The sequence below is a fragment of the Manacus candei genome, unplaced genomic scaffold (assembly GCF_025592945.1).
Source record: "Manacus candei isolate 608988 ecotype Guabito, Panama unplaced genomic scaffold, ASM2559294v1 h1tg000048l, whole genome shotgun sequence".
NCBI classification, from domain to species: Eukaryota; Metazoa; Chordata; class Aves; order Passeriformes; family Pipridae; genus Manacus; species Manacus candei.
Window position 1 is genome coordinate 6,551,574 of NW_026138096.1, and position 16,793 is coordinate 6,568,366.

The 16,793-nt window shown below is 36.7% G+C and overlaps 1 protein-coding gene across 5 annotated transcripts in view; it reads right to left on the bottom strand.

Annotated features, from left to right (window-relative positions):
• The window catches only part of HTT (huntingtin), an 80,411-nt gene that overhangs the window by 33,051 nt on the left and 30,567 nt on the right, over positions 1 to 16,793 (bottom strand). For all 5 annotated transcript variants that reach the window (XM_051798295.1, XM_051798297.1, XM_051798299.1 and 2 more), the window contains 17 exons: positions 16,339 to 16,459; positions 16,012 to 16,088; positions 13,749 to 13,900; positions 13,154 to 13,356; positions 12,184 to 12,310; positions 11,389 to 11,516; positions 10,435 to 10,545; positions 9,799 to 9,876; positions 8,924 to 9,147; positions 8,311 to 8,389; positions 8,016 to 8,177; positions 7,074 to 7,129; positions 6,143 to 6,291; positions 5,350 to 5,486; positions 3,261 to 3,377; positions 1,059 to 1,181; positions 303 to 538 (listed from right to left, as the gene is read on the bottom strand). In XM_051798295.1, coding sequence (XP_051654255.1) covers positions 303 to 538; positions 1,059 to 1,181; positions 3,261 to 3,377; positions 5,350 to 5,486; positions 6,143 to 6,291; positions 7,074 to 7,129; positions 8,016 to 8,177; positions 8,311 to 8,389; positions 8,924 to 9,147; positions 9,799 to 9,876; positions 10,435 to 10,545; positions 11,389 to 11,516; positions 12,184 to 12,310; positions 13,154 to 13,356; positions 13,749 to 13,900; positions 16,012 to 16,088; positions 16,339 to 16,459 — 2,280 coding nt within the window. The remainder of the gene's footprint in view (positions 1 to 302; positions 539 to 1,058; positions 1,182 to 3,260; positions 3,378 to 5,349; positions 5,487 to 6,142; positions 6,292 to 7,073; positions 7,130 to 8,015; positions 8,178 to 8,310; positions 8,390 to 8,923; positions 9,148 to 9,798; positions 9,877 to 10,434; positions 10,546 to 11,388; positions 11,517 to 12,183; positions 12,311 to 13,153; positions 13,357 to 13,748; positions 13,901 to 16,011; positions 16,089 to 16,338; positions 16,460 to 16,793) is intronic.

The following is a 16,793-nucleotide window of genomic DNA, read 5'->3' on the forward strand; positions in this document are numbered from 1 at the left end:
GCAGTTAAGTTTTTGGACCTGATTTTAATAAGTCCAGGATTCACCCATTTTAACAGCTCCATTAGGTCAATCCCTTGGCTTGAGAAGAGGTACCAGAACAGTCTAAAGTCTCTGCTCAACAAACTGCTTATCTACATCCCTGTCCATCTCAGTATTGCTTCTTCCACACACACTTATATCAACTTATTAAGAGACTTTATTCTTATCAGAAACAGTTCTATACATGCAAAATAATGCACAATGTATTTGTGATTTCTCAGAAACCAACATCTTTCCCCTAAGTTATTCAAAAGACAACATACCTAGAAAATGTCTCTTCAGGCAGATATTTTGCCTGTTTACCCTCAGTGTGATCCTCTGGTGTGGATATGTTTTCTCCACATCTCAGTCTGTTAATTGCTTGACATGAAATCAAATAAGGTGAGAAGGAAAGCTCTTGTATACGGGATAGAACGATGTCTTCTGTTGACTGTGAAATCAGAACTCTAAGGATAGCCAAAATTCCAGAAATCCATAGCTGGACAGTGCTCACTGATGCCTAACACAAACATAAAAAAACAGAACATTGAACACTTCTGAGGTTAAACAACACAACATAGGAATGTATTAAAAAAAAACAAAAAACCCCAAAAACCAGACCTTTCTCAGAACAGAACAAGCAGGAAATAACTTTTAAGTTCAGGTCTTCCAAAATGCTATTCTTGTGGTAACTGTCAAGCTTATATTCACTCTGTTAAACAATCTCTCAACTACAAAAATGGTACTAATACTTGCATAAGAAAAATGTGATTTATCTATCAAATTGAATTCTAGACTATTGTAACAGTACCTTTCTCTCTATTCCTTATCCTCAAAATACAGTATGAAGGCAAGTAATCCATAAGCAGAACATTCCTGTATAAAGCATTTGGTAAATCATATTAGTTCTAACTAATTCATTCCCAAAATCTGCTGCAGGTACTTTAACACTACATAGCAAATTATTAAAGAGAAACACATGTTCTTTTGTTTTGCATGAAAGCCACCAGATTCTTTCTTTTCTGGAAACAATTGCTTACCATTGTTTTAGGAGTAACAAACATACTCCTTAAAAGCATGTCCACAGGGCGAAGGGATGAAGGAGCCAAAATTTCAAACAGAGTGTTCAATACTCCCAGAGCATCATGAGAGTCTATATGCATCTGTAAAAGAAAAACACAAAACTAATTTCTAACTATCCACTAATGGTAACTCCAACATAAAATTACCATTTCATGTTTCAAACATTTCTATGACAACCTGTGTGCTTTACAGTACAAAATTCAGAGCAACCAAAAGCCATAAAGGTAAATTAAAGTTTCATTGCAGGCCTTTCTACACCTGAATTTCAATAACATGGACAAAAACCTATTATATGAAATCCAATATACATACCACATATATTTTTTTAGGAGAAATAGGCCTTATTCAGAGAATGAGACCAGAAGACTGAGTTGTTACAAAATTTAAAATTTTTCTCCTCCTTGCACATTCTACCCAGTTTTTTTATAGAGAGCAATGCTGGTCATGAGTAAACTTAAGCAGGTAACTACAAGGAAAAAACCCTCCTAATCATCAGAAAAGTGCACAGCTCCAGTGGTATTAAAGCAACAGAGGCAGGACAGCTTATTTGAACAGTTTTTTAGATAAATTCTAAAACAATCAACTACAAAAAGCAAAGGACTGAACTATAAATCTAGATGCCCCAATCCTGCTTAAATAATTTGACAGTTGATCACGTGCACAGTCATACAAAACAACATAAATTTCAATTTGCCAACATTTTAGCTTTGCTCAAAACCTGCTCTCTGATCCTGCCCACTCTCCCCAGCCACGAGATCTCCTCCTCGGACTGGGGAACTGCCATCATGGAGCAAAGAACATTTAGGGCACAATTCACTAGTTCTACTTTTTATCCTTGAAGGAAGTGTTTATAATTCCAGAAAAGCTGTATCAAAGACAAGTCCTCTATTGCTTAGGGAGCAGCACTGAAATTTTTTTTTCTAAAAGGAGTCTTCTTTACTTCTCAGATATGAAGCACCCACTCTCCTGCCCCAGTATGCAGTCCAGTAGGAGAAACATGCACACTGGAGGGAGGGAGTCCAGCTACACAGATGGTTACTGGCTTGGAGCACCTGTCACACAAGTGGTAGCTGAGATTATTCACTCTGGAGGAGGCTCAGGGTGATCATCAACGTGCACAAGTATCTGACCAGAGGAAGCAGAAGGAGACGACAAGCACAGAAGCAAGAGCCAGAATCTTTTCAATGGTATCCAGTACCAGGATGAAAGGCAATAAGTACAAGTTGAAATACAGGAAATTCCATCTAAAGACACTTTTATTTATAAAGAGGAAGTTAGGTAAAAGAAAAAAAAAAAAGCCCAAAAAGCCAATTGTGTCCCGGGCTACATCCAAAACAGCATGGGCAGCAGGTTGAGGGAAGTGATTCTGTCCCTCTACTCTGCTCTGGTGCTGCATCCAGCTCCAGGGTCTTCAGCAGAAGGACACTGACCTGCTGGGGCAAGCCCAGAGGAGGACCATGAAGATGCTCAGAGGGCTGAGCACCTCTACTACAGAGACAAGCTGAGAGATGGGGTTGTTCAGCCTGGAGAGAAGGCTCTGGGGAAACCTTAGAGCACCTTCCAGTACTTGAAGGGGGCCTGTAAGGGAGCTGGAGAGGGATTTTTTACAAGACCAGGTAGTGATACAAAAAGAGGAAATGGCTTTACACTGAAAGAGGGTGGATTTACATCAGATATTGGGAAGAAATTCTTCACTGGGAGGGTGGTGAGGCACTGGAACAGGCTGCTCAGAGTAGCTGTGGCTGCCCCGTCCCTTGAAGTGTTCAAGGACAGGTTGGACAGGGCTTTAAGTATTCTGGTCTGCAATTAGACCCACTGTAGCTATGAAAAAAAAGTAATTTTGACATTCAGACAATCTTCAGGTCATTTAATAGGTGTTCTGATATAACCATGTATCTAAGAGAAATAGAATGAGCCTCCTCTGGAGACAGTCTCAATCATAGTGCACATACTTCATGTACTTAAATATGAACTTCATCACTTCAGAAACTTAGTTTACCTTGCAGTAATTGTTTTTTCCAGATATAGCAACCACAGTTTCAAGAAGAATTGTCTTCATATTAAAAAAAAATGAATTCAAATACCCAAAGCCATTATTGATACACATATTACAGCAATTATTTGAGATGTTTATAGATTTAAAACATTCATATAACCACCTGTTGCTTTGCAAGCATTGGGAGAATAATGTCAGCTATTTGCCGGGACAATCTCTTCCACTTGTCTTCATTTTCTTTATGACACTGTTGCAATACTAAGATGAACATTTCTAGTACCTGAGGAAAAGACCAAAAGAATGTAAGTAAATGCCAATACTAACAAGCAACATTCAAGTAATACTACAGTGGGAAAAATATTCATTGTTTCAACCATCTGCCAAAAAGTGGGGAAAAAAATCCCACATGAGAAATCACACAACATTTATAAAAGCCCATTTTCAGGATAAAAGTCTGTTTTTAGTTACAACTTTTTTGCTGTTGACGGTGATTTTTAAAGAATTTTCCAGCTACTCTTATAAACTACAAAAAATTGCTTTCTTTATCCTTTCTAAATGGTATTTGGCAAAAGAATACACAAACAACTAAGAAAAGGATCAGAAATCTAAATGCTGCACCACTAATTCAACAGAAAGGGAAGGAAGGAAGAGAGCAATTTTCCAAATGTATACTCTGCCTTTAGCTCCAATAAAGTTTACATTTGGTCAAGGAAACAGAACAAACACTTTCATGGAGCTTGTTCACCTGAGATTTGTTACTTCCATATAAAAGTTCACAAGAGAGAACATAATGGGGCACACCAAGCAAGGATCACTTCTTGTGCTGAATGAGTTACAGGTTTGAAGGTTATAGAGACTATGCTTTGAAAGACAGACAGGTCAAAGACACAGCAAGCAACAGTGTTAATATATTGACTGGGAAGTGGGACAGAAAAAACTGGTTCAGAAAACAAGTTAGAACACTTGTCAAAGAAAGTCAAGTAATTCAGATTAGGCAGAGAGAGATTCCCAGGTGACTTTCTTCCCAAAAAACTTCCACGTGAGAGAGCAGACAAGAAGTGATTCTGGCCCGAATGTCTTGAACTCTGAAGCTCCATGGGTGGAGTTAAAGGCTGCAGCTTTTGGAACCTCCCAGATTTACAGAGACACCACTGCAGAGCATCCCAGCCACAGCCAGGGAACAACAGAATAGCCCAGGGTTAGTTTATATATATGGCACCAGCAGAACAAGGCAGAATAAGAGCTACAAATGGGATGGTGTGGGAAGAGCAGTGCAGGGGTGGTCTTTAATAGGTTAAGTGTGTCAGAAGGAGATCTGCCAGCAATTGCAGTACCTTATGTAACACAAAATTATTCACTATTTCACATCATGTGTCTACAGAGTGTCATTTCATATAGTTATATTAGTCATTTTATGATTATAAAACTACAAATTCAAAAGAAAATGTGGATACACAAAATTATCCCAATCTGAACACGCAGTTCTAACAAATTATTTTGACAAGATGTACTGACTTTTTTCCAACTATTCTCAGAAAATACAGTGCTTACATTAGCATACACTAGAATTGCATTTTGAAAGGATGAAAGGAACATTAAGTTTGTTAAGCACCTGAATAAGCAATAAGATCCCATGTTGATCATGTCACTTCTCTTAAAATTACTTTTATGTTTTTCTTTTAAACAAAGTGTATTGAAGAAAGTCATTGTTATACTCCTACAAAGCAGAAACATGTTTTCCAAATCCATGAGGTCTGGGTCAAAGTAGTAAGTGATAACAAATACCTAATTACCAGTTTCATTACCTTGTTCAAATAAGTCTTATTCAAGATAGTGCTATTGTACAGTAAAATCATCCTTATGTAGAATCTTTCCTAATTTTAAACTTGTCTTCTCTTCCATTTTACCCCCATTCTTTAAGTTTCTTCTCTTCCCCTAACCTTCTATGTAATCTGTCAGCAACACAACCAAGATCATGATCCCAACTGGAACATTTCAGTGCTTAGTTATCTAGACTTGACTACAAAATTCTACAGACATGTTATTTTACTTGAAATACTGATTTGTAATGCAGAACCTTTCCCCTACCCTCAAAGATCTTTGCATGCTCACTCTATGGGGAAAGCTATCACACAGAGTCCAGCTACTCAACTTTTATATAGAAAATTGTTGATATTGCCTGAAGCATTTTTAGCAGTCACAGCAATGCTACCCTTTTATAGACCATAAACAGGGATGCTTTGTCCTCTTACCTGATGGTACTGGATAAGTCTCAGCAGCATTGATACCACCACCTCCTTCTGCGTCTCCAACTCTTTCCCAGCATCAGCTTTATTTGTTCCTCTTAACACAAAGAGATCATGAACAATGGGTTGCAGAGCTGGTATTGCTGAAATGAGATGTTTTTGTTTTAGTGTGAGAAAAGTCACTCTTAAACAGTGATTTCTTGATCTAATAGTTCAGTTACTAAAAGTAAGCTTGGCTTTAGTTTATTAAAGGCTCTACCCATACCCAAGAAAACTCCACAAACCCCAAATTTGTCATGCATAATGATGGTTATCTTTTCACTTCTAGTAGAAAATTTACATTTTGGACACATTTGCCCATTCTCATAGGGCTAAAAAAAGATATTTTTATAAAGTTTTTCTCAGTAGAATCACTGGAAAGTATGAAAGAGATGTTTATTTACAGGCTGAAAGAAAAAGGGAAGTGGACTAAAAATTAAATCAAAGCCTTGAACGTACTGCTATGTTGTCAGCTCATTACCTAATAAAGTTTCAAATAAAAGCTTTGTTGCACTTATGTACGATGCAAAATGTGGGGCAGCAGTGTTAGTACGGTTTAATAAACTTCCTGAAGGAATTAAGTGAGATTATTTGATGTCTTGATTTTAAAAGCTAGTGTCTTCTGGAACAGTCAGTATGATTATAGTTTTCTATAGCTTAGTAGCCAACATTGGTTTTATTGCTGAATTTTTGCTATTACTACTGTTGGTGCCTTTTTTCTTTTTTTTTTTTATTTAGTAAAATTTTTTTTTAGAATTACCATGTGTAACAGCTTTCCTTCCACTGGCCATGATACCATCACACAGCTGAATGATCTTGGGAATTCCAATTATTTGTTTGGAATGATACCGCTCATAAGACAGCAACACCAGGAAAAAGAAGATATTAGGAATAATTGCTTCAGACTCCCTGAAAACGAAACAAAAATTTAAAGTGTCAAGTTTGAATTGCACAGCTTTCTTCAGTAAAACTCAATCTTTCTACAGTCAGGTTTTTTTAAACAATGTATTGTTTTGCTTTCATATAGTATTTCTATATTTTCTGTGCCCTGTTCTGTACAATGGATTTTTTCCCAAGGGGTTTTCTTTCAAGCTTTGACCATTAACAGTTACTAATATTATAACATACTATCTAATGCACATGAGACATCAGCGTATTTCTGTAGGAGATCCACAGAGCAGGAAGCAAACTTATCTCTTCATACAAACTCAAGTGTGAGAGAAAACAGAAATAACTGACAATAAAAATTTCACTGCCTTGTTTATGATCAATTAGGTCCTATACAAAGTGTACCAGGTGATCAGAATACACAGGGATTCACTCTGAATCCACAGTAGTAAGAAGTAGCTCTCCCTTAAGCAATTAAATCTAGCAAAGAAATGCCGATTCCTGAAAGTACAGCTCTGGTGGGGGGTCCCAAAGAATGGCTTTACAATACCAAAATGGAGAAACAGAACAGCACAGTTTCACACTGTATTCCAACGTGTTACTTCCTGACTTGTTCAATCACATGGAACCTAAAACATCTGAAAGGGTTACCACTGAAGCCAGAGAAAAAACAAGCACATTACTCAGAAGGGAACTCTCCCTTTTTCATAAGGCAGAAATAACCAGGAAAACTATCACTATTTGCTTCAGAATGAGACAACTGTAAACCCACACTGTTCAAAGGATCATTGCAAATGTCGTACCTGAACTGTCCTACTTCGATGTATTCAAACTGCTTTAGCACAAATCCAATAAACACCTAAAGAAAGAATAAACCGTGCATCAGAACAGACACATTAATTCCCATTTGACACCATTTTGACAATTACAGACAGGCACTGAAAATCATTTACACTTATAGTTCATTCTAAAATGTTATGAAATGTTCCCTCCACAGTCCTGTTGATGTTACAGCTTATTACAGTTTGCATGAACTTAGACCATGGTTTACCCATAGTCTGTATATTTCTCTTTCACTCATGTAACACAGTATTTGAGGCATTACAGTCAAGAAGTTAAGCTAAAAATCTAGCTCTAAACCAAGATAAAATCCAAAGTATATATGAATTAAAAAGAATTATCTTGCATGAACTTACAGAAAAGTTAGGTATTGAAAGTCACACTAGTTTATAAACCCAAAAATACTGTAATAAATAAAACAGTTGTAAATAATCCATTTTATGTTACAAATTTACTGCTTACATGGGCAACTATACAGACTACTGTATTTGCCACTAGCTCCCCTCTACTGCCATTAACATCAAGCAATAGTTGTCAACCATGATGCTCCTTATCTGTCATAAGGAAGTCCATATTCTCAGTATGGAAAGAAGGTATCTCCATATGTAAGTGAAGTTTTATTTAAACAACAGTGACAGTATTGCCCATATCATTTTATTCCTAAAGTCAGTCTGATGAACAGTTCTTAAATAGTTGTTGCAGAACTCAGAAATTAAATTATAAACCCCAGAAATCTGAAGCTCTTCGTGGCTTGAGGTGAAATTGAGTCTCTCCCTCCTTTAAGTCTTTGCTTTTACCTACAGTGCAATAGATGAATTATTGGAAGTATTTTTGCTGCAAGTGTTACCTAAGCCTGCTGGTGAGATCCCTGTATGACAAATGTGCAAATGTGGTGAGGTACCAACCTGATCTGAGTCCAGCAGACAGTAGTTAACCCGCAGCTGAACCAGTTGAGCAAGCAAGTCTAGAACTTGTCTCTGCAGCTGTACCGACGTTGTTGTTGTGTATTGTTTCAATGCTTTTATGACAAGGGGTTCAAATAAACGAATGTGATTGTGAATAGCATTCTGTAATAGAGAGATTTTAAAGTAATCTAACATCTGAACAGGTCTTTGATTCAAAACCAAATTAGTTTTAAAAGGAGGAAAAATGTTTTAAATCTAAGGTACAGCTCTTTCAGGAGGACACAGATACAAGTACCTTATCAGCACGATGTTTTGCTGCACTGGAAATGCTAGTTTTCAGCTGTGTAGAAACTTTCTGCAGCACATCAAACCATCTGTTACAAAAAAAAAAAAAAACAAACCCCACACGACACATTTAAAAAACCAAAACAAAACATGCTGTTCTTAACTGCACATTGTTTAGCCAATGCCAACTTTTCTTAATCTACTTAACTGCTCCAAGAACTTTAGGGACAACCTACAGTACACTTTGATCAGATCACACATATTTGAGGACAACAAATATACACTAGAGAAAGAATTTCTGGTCTTTGCTTAGTCATCCTTCTGCCTTTCCTTTAGGTTATTGACTATTTGCTGTAATTAGCAAATTAATTAAATACTTTCAAATACAAGCATTTAAAACCATTATGCTTTTAAAAAACTTCAGTGATACTCATGTTAATGATTTAGCTTTGCTTTAGAAAACATGTTAACAATAACTGGATTCAGGATGTCCCAACCAAGTCAAATTACTCTCCTTAAGTCTCTAATTTCAAGTTACACCCCTGAGATACTCAAATTTATGAAAAACACTAACAAGAGCCTCTAGTTCAAGTTAACATTATATCATAAGGGAAGGAAGTTACCCTGAAGCATCGTGCTCCTGCTCAGCCTGAACCATGTTCCTTAGACTAGCATCAGCAAGGGCCTGTGTAAAATGTGTGTATGGTGCCATGAAGCAATAATGATAGAGACCAGGTCTCAAATTGGAAGAACCTAAGCGTTGAGCTTTGCCTTGAGCTTTGTTGGGGTTTGAAGACAAGCCATCGTACTGAGAAGCCAGATTTGTCCCAAACAATGTTTTCAATAACTGGAGAAGAAAATTGAAAGAAAAAAAAGAAAAGTTAACATTTCAAGAAAAAAAGCCCCTTGACTCCTCATCCTCTCAAAGGACTTCAGAGGAAAGGTCAAAATGCAACCTGTGGATCATGTAGTCAAAATACATGAAGACAGAAAAAAGCTAATAAAAAGAAACAATCCATACCTCACCAAAAAAGATATGATTATTTTGCAGTTGAAGTTATTCCCATGTGGCAACTCAAAATAGTCTACTGAAGATTGCCTCTAACCAAAATTAAGCTTTGATGACTTGAACCTAAATGTTTAACTGAAGCCTGCAAGAAAGCCATCAGTAAAGCAGTTCTTTGCCTTCCAGGTTTTTTTGATTCATGTAACTGGCTGAAGAACACTTTCTATAAGATAGGAAACAGGCCTGTTTTCTGATTATTAGCTAAAATAGTTCTTTGAATTGGAAGCAGTTCAAGAAGAAACTATATTATTCAGGTGGTATCAAGTTACACAACAAGTAATGAAAATCAAAGAAAACATGCTCTGTTTGCTCCACCTGGGCCAAGGTTTCCTCACACCACTTCCCTTAAAAGAATGGCCACTCTTAGTATCCAACTGATACCCACAGGACATCAGGGTTAATCTTCAAGAAACGCAAAAATTACCTCCTTACCTGCTGTACACAAACTGTTGCCATTGTTGGTTCTCTGTTGAAACATGATTTTAGATATCCCAAAATTTCTTCTACACACTAAAAAAATCAGAAAAACAAATGCACCTAATTGCATTTTTCTTCATTATATAAAGCATTACAATGATTACCTGATCTGGACCACAGATCAGGTTTTTGTACTTAGTAAAACTACACTAATTTGAAGGGAAATCACAGAAGTATGTAAAGAAATAAAAATGCAACATTTGCCTCCTAATTTTAAAATACCACTATGCCTAACACCACAGTTAAGGAGAAAAAAAATAACAAGACACACAAGACAAAGGAGGACAGTATGCCCTCTGACATTTTGTATATTTAAACATATAAATATAGTAAAAATGACTAAAGGCAAACCATTTTTGCTGGAAAGAACTCCCCTCCTTGAAATTTAGACACTAAAAAAATTACTCTGGTTTTCAACCTGGAAAATATGCTGCAGCACTTTACCCAACATTGTAGCAGCACAACACTTCTAAGACTACTGTCTTTTTCAAGAGTACCAATTTTGAAGTCAGTGATATCTACCTTCTCCCAGTAAGGACCACAGATACAGGATAAGTTAACTATAAAAGAAAAAACAAATAAATGTTATACCTTTCCAATGTCTTGAAGGGTAGCAAGTTCCAAGATTTGAGACAGAACATCTAAGGCAGACCGTAAGAAACATCCAAACTTCTCATTACTGTTCTGGAGATCCAATGTAACCTGTTCCCAGAAAGTAAAACCACATTTTTTCTTAACAATTACTTGACAAGGAGACACAAATCACAGGAAGAAGTGGGTATTGACACAAAATGATCTTTTGCCTAGAATTTCAGTGTAGTTCAACCAACACCACTGACAGCTTAGACTGCCTTATGAATTGCTGGAAGGGCAGGACTCCATCTTGACCAAGAAAAAGAAAGGGATCTTCCAGCTTGAGGCAGTTAGATCATCTGGGAAGGCTTAGGATGTTGACAAGCAACGGAGAAGGGATCACAGAATACTGAGTTGGAAGGGACCCACAAGGATCATCGAGTCCAACTCTTAAATGAATGGTCAATATAGGGATTGAACCCACAACCCTGGTGTTATGAGCACCAGGCTCTAACCAGCTGAGCTCATCTCAGGGTCATAATGCATTTCTCAGAAACACAGTAGGTGTAATAAGAACACAGTCCTTGAAGTGTACACATCAGATTACCAAGTCTCTAGGGAATGCATCTTCTACTGCCTGAACTAATGAGGAAAAGTTTATTCAATACTGGAATAAACTGAGGGGAGAATAGACATGGAGATCCATTTGGCACTGCCAAGCCAGCAAATCATTTGGTACCAGCATTAGTGACAGCAGAGAAACAAGCAGTAGTGTGACAATGCCTGTAACAGGTTTTTGCTTCATCAGTTTGGTTTTATTGGTGGTATTTGTGATCTTTCTTTAAATTCTTTTGTGTGTGTAGAAATTGTTCACACAGGCAAACAAGTGAGTTGACAGAAGCAGAGACATGTTTAAAAGAAACAAAGTGATTATCCAGCATTACAATTCAACCAATCCATATCATGCAGTACCTTATAATTAGCATGGGTTGCTTTCAAGACATCGTATAACTTCAGGTAAGATGGAAGATGATAAAAGCTTCCTACTGAAGATGATTTACTTGTTGGAACAGGCCCAGTAGTATCAGTTTGCCTAGGAGCTTGGAAGTATATAATAGATTAGCACACTATACCTTTTCCAGGTTGCTCATGACACATACACTCAACGTAATTAACCACATCTGCATTATTAGACAACAAGAATTTTTCAATCTGCATGCATATTCCAAACTGCAAAAACATACTAGAAAATGAACCAGCATTCCAACAAACCAGCCCATTGAGGTGAGAGAAATCAACCCAGAGGGCTTATTACTGAAGTGCACGTACAATTTACAAAATAGAACTAACACGTGTTTCCTTCATTCATTACTAAGAAAAGTTTTCAAGATTCAAAATCTTGTTTCCAAAAGCAATGTGAGCCACTCCTGCCAAAAGCTGCAAAGCAACTTTCAAATTTCTTCTAAGTAACATATGAGCAAAAATGACTCGTTTTAGTCAATAGCTGAGTACATCCAGAAAAAGTGAGGAAAAGGATTCAGCAGTACTTTGCTTCTGAAAAGTGCAGGTAATTTTCAAAAAACTCAAAACAGCGAAGAAGCCTCCACCCACAGCCTTTCTACCAATGCATTACTGAAAAGGACTTCTAACAGCAAGTCTGCCATCCTTTCGGCAGAAAATGAGTTACTCAGGTTTATTTCTTTAAACTTTGACCACACTTGGGTGGGGCTGATAGATGGTCAGGCTCACAGGATTGAATGTGCCTACCTGGACTGGCTTCACCACCCTTTTTAGGGCTCATTGGCACAGATGCCTGTTCCACAGACTCCCTCTCTTTCCCCTTTCTCCGAATTGGACTAAGAGAAGGTGGGTTTGTAAGAGAAGGTAATGCTGCCTAGAATTAAAAGAAACTTTATTAGTTTTGTAAGCACAAGTAGCCTTTCTTCTTCTACACAAACATAAGCATATTTATCTTTTGTTTAAACTCCCCTTTATTTGACTGTCTGTTAAATTAAAATGTCTCAACTCTCAGATTCAGGACACGAATTTCCTGTGTGAAAAGGAAGTAGTTTCATATGTTTCCTATTTTACTCCTCAACTTCAATATAAGCGAATGAGATGGAACTGGAGCTCAATGACTAAAGTTTCTTTTGATTCCAGACAAAGGAGTGTCAAAACAATATTCACACATTTAAAATATGAAGAAATTACTAATCTCAATAATACTGTTTTACAGTCTTTAAATCAGTCTTCACATGTGTATGCCTCAAAAAACCCCAAAACAAAACCCCAAACATGGAAGTACCTCATATGAGCTGTTTCAGAAACCAAAATATTTTACAGGATATTCAGAAGAATTATTTTTAGCCCCAAAAGGAGCTCAGTGCATTACAACCATCCAGCCAACCCAAAAGTCACCATGTTTTCCAGAGCATGCAATCCAATACTCCACCTACTACATATACTCCTAATTGAACTAATGTTTCAGGTGAAGTCACCAGGAAAAAAAAGTTCAAAAATTAAGTTCCTATTATAAACACTGCAGAACTAAAGAAGAACCTGCTCTGTGGAAGAATGATATGCATGTTTTTTTCATCTTACTTGCTTTACTACCCCTAGTGGAGTCATATTACCAAGGAATTAGATAGTTTCCTGTATCAAGACTAAAATGTGAAGAGGTCTATAGCACAACAGTATTTAAGTCACACAGTTGTACTTATTTATTTTTAATATATACCTTTACTGCTGGGCCAGGAGCAACATCATCCATTACATGTGCACAAATATTAATGACCTTCAGCAGATGAGAAAAGAGCTGTTCTACTAAAGTGACAAGAGTTCGATCTGCCAGAGCCGGCCAGGGTTCCTCCTGCTTTGCAGCACCTTGGTTTGAATCTTCTTCAGCACTCCAGGGATTCTTCAAGCACTTGGGAGCACTTGCTGTAATTAGAATTACATTATTTGAAGAAACAGAAGATAAAACTTGGAAGTAAGCATCAGAAAATTTTAAAGGCATATATGGTTATCACCCCTGCAAGACAGAAACTCAAGCCCAGGAGTTGCTGCATAGTTCTAAACAGCAACAAAATGCTGGTTCTTCGTACCCAGCCTGTACCAGGCATACTAAGCACATGGCCTTTGGCAAGGAGAGGAAATCTGCAACAAAGAGGCAGCACCTTTTCAAACCTCCTGGGTACAAGTTCTTTCTTTATTTCTTCTGCTTAATCTTGCAAGTATTTCGTTGCATACAATCAGAATAGAGTGAGATATGGGCCTTCTAATATTAATGGTAAAAATATTAGGACAATCCTACTCTTCCTGTCCTGCCTTACCTGCAAGCAAGTTTCCAGTCAAAATCAAAGCATCCTGATGTGCTGAGAGGTCCAGTGGGAACCACGCTGATGAAAGGAGAGACAGGACCAAGCCGGCCATACCAATGGTGCAGCCCTTCTGAGCTTCATCTGAAGAACTCGGCTGGGAAACACTGCAAGTTTAATTTTGGAATGTCATAACTTTTTTCCTTTTTTTAGTAAATTTAAAGTCTTAAAAACTAACAGTTCAAGTAGATGGCTAATCTAAAGAAATGAAATCAGTACTACAGATACACATACTTAACACTCAAGCATGACTTTTAACACCAATTTGCAGCAGAGACCTGACAATACTCCGTTTTTTTGAACAGTCTTTTTTTTGAATAGCAAACATCAAATCTACTAGTGACATCTACTGATAAACTGAAGAATTCTGTATTTATTTGCTAACCACTACAGTCCTGAAGCATCTCAAATTAAGTCTTGCACATATGCAAGGTAGGGATGTTAGAAGACATTAGCTATACTACTGCAATGTGACAAGACAGTGCTTTAAAGTGACAAGAATTTAATTTAACAGTTGTAATCCATCAAATCCTTCAGATTTATGAGTGGACTCTACCTGGGACTGTAATTTGCTGCATTCTGTATTTTCCTGGACATTAACTATAAAATCAGATTTTCCCACAGAACTCAAGTTTCAAAAAGAGCAGGCAGAGATCACCAAAAGATGTTTGGCAGAATACTATGTGAATAACATTTTAATTTAAAAAAAAAAAATTTTCTAAGGTAGTCACTCTGGTCTAATACAACTACTGCTATTTGAGAAAATAAAATTTATACTAAGTATAGCTATTATTTTGACAAAGCTACAGAGGTAATTACAGTGCCTTCCTTTTTTTTTTTAAAGTATTTTCCTAGGCAGCTGTTGTCTACCTTACATACAGTTAGAAACCCATGACTTAATCCATGTTGAGCTGTACAGAGTTGGAATGCAGCAGATCCAATAGCTTCTTAATCAAAAGAACAACAATACTTAAGACAGAAAGGAATTTTGGCAAAATTCTCATGCTATTGTATTCTTATTATCCAGAATGATAAATGTCTGTATCATTTCACAAAATAAAATTACAATCCAAATTAGCAGGAACATGGGCCAAAAATTTGTAAAGAAGGAATAAGGGGAAAGGGTAAATGCTGATCTGATGAATATTAGATGCATCAGGTTCATCTTAAAAATAGCATTTTTAAGTTGAGTAGAGTAGAAGACATATTGTTGCAAATTGTACATTGATTTTATATTCCAGCCAAGTACTGCTCACATCCTGAATTACTTCATTTGTTAAAACTGGCCATATAGCTCAAGACATCTTTTACACTGCATAAAGAGAGCACACCTCACTTATGGCCAGCAAGGGAAGCAAGGGCCTGCTGGCAAGAAAATCAGCTGAGGAAGGGTTGGTTTTTTGTTTTGGGGTTTTATTTCATTTTTAAAATAAGACAAAATTTTGCAATCGAGTAGAATAAGAGTAGAGACTCAACAACAGCAATGAAGACAATTAACACAAATTACATTAAATCTATTTAAAACCAAACAGCTCCACATGTGCACATCTCCAGTAGGTGCTTTTACAGCTCATGTGGCACAGCACAGTAATAATCAGAGGCAAAATCAAAGCTTTAGGCTGACACCTGTACAGTTACAATCTGAAGAAACTCTTCAGAATGTAAGCACTTTGGGGCTATAATATACTACCTACATATAACACTGAAGTATTATAGACATCTGATTTGATGTTCCCATCCAGTGTGTCACATGAGAACAATTTAAATGCATCTGACACTATTATAGAAGCAATGATGAACCAGCTTCCTTGACCCACCAGTTTTCAACATGAAATCAAGATGAAAATGATAATGTTCTGATTTTAAAGAGATATTACAAGACACAGTATCCCAAAGATAAATATGCTTTCAAAAGCATGGAAAATTTTCTCCTATTACTTACTTTGATAGGTGCTGATCATATGTATCTTTCTATTTCAGAAGTTGCAGCCAATCCCTGTGACAAACACGGTGGTTCCAGGGATGACAAAGTGCTGACACTTAATATCTTGACAACCTGAGGTTATAATCTTCTGTATTCTGTATAAAATTCTTAAATAACTGCTAAGGTAAGCCTAACAGCATATACCTAAACCAGGACTTCCAGTGCCTAAATAAGTATACTTCCCTTTTGCAAACATGACTTTCAGAAGCTTGATTAACAAATGAGGGAACATACCCACAGTGCCATCCCACACTCCAGGTGCAGACTGGAAATGTTGTGGAGAGAAGACACAAAGCTTCACAGCAGCCAAACTGAAAAGTTAACACCAAGAACTGAGTTAGTTTCACCACTGGAAGAGTTAGCAACAGGGTATTTAAAGAGTGAGAATTAAATCTATTACTATTGCCATTATCACAGTACAAAAGCTGTATGTACAAATATAGCCAAAAAATAATAAAAATTAAAACAAGCATGCAAAACAGAAAAGAAACAGTCAGTTGCCACAGCAAGTAAACTCAAAGGAACTCATCTATAGGAAAACTCACACATAAGAAAACTCACTGTAAGTGCTCTTGTAGTGGATATTGTCAATGCATGTGAAATTGCTGCAATAACCCTTGAAAGGTTGTTTTCCATAGTGACATCTGTTGGACTTGGCATCATATTGTAACCTCTATATGTTCTGAAATAAAAATATTTATACCACTAAAATATGTACTCAAAAAACCAAACGTCCCAATAAAAATTATTATAGTTTAAATTACTATTATGTATTTCACAGACTGTTTATAAAATACAAAATCTGAGAACACTCTAAATGCCATCTTATACCGTAATACTTTTGTTTCTGTATTCATAAATGCAATTTATTTATAAATAAAATCCTTTTGTTAGCAGACAGAAGCAGTAGATCAACTTTCAATACCCAACTAGACACTTGAGAAATCACCACCAATTTAACATTAATCTTTGCTTTTGCTCAAATGCATCTCACATTTTTCCATGCTTACAGACTT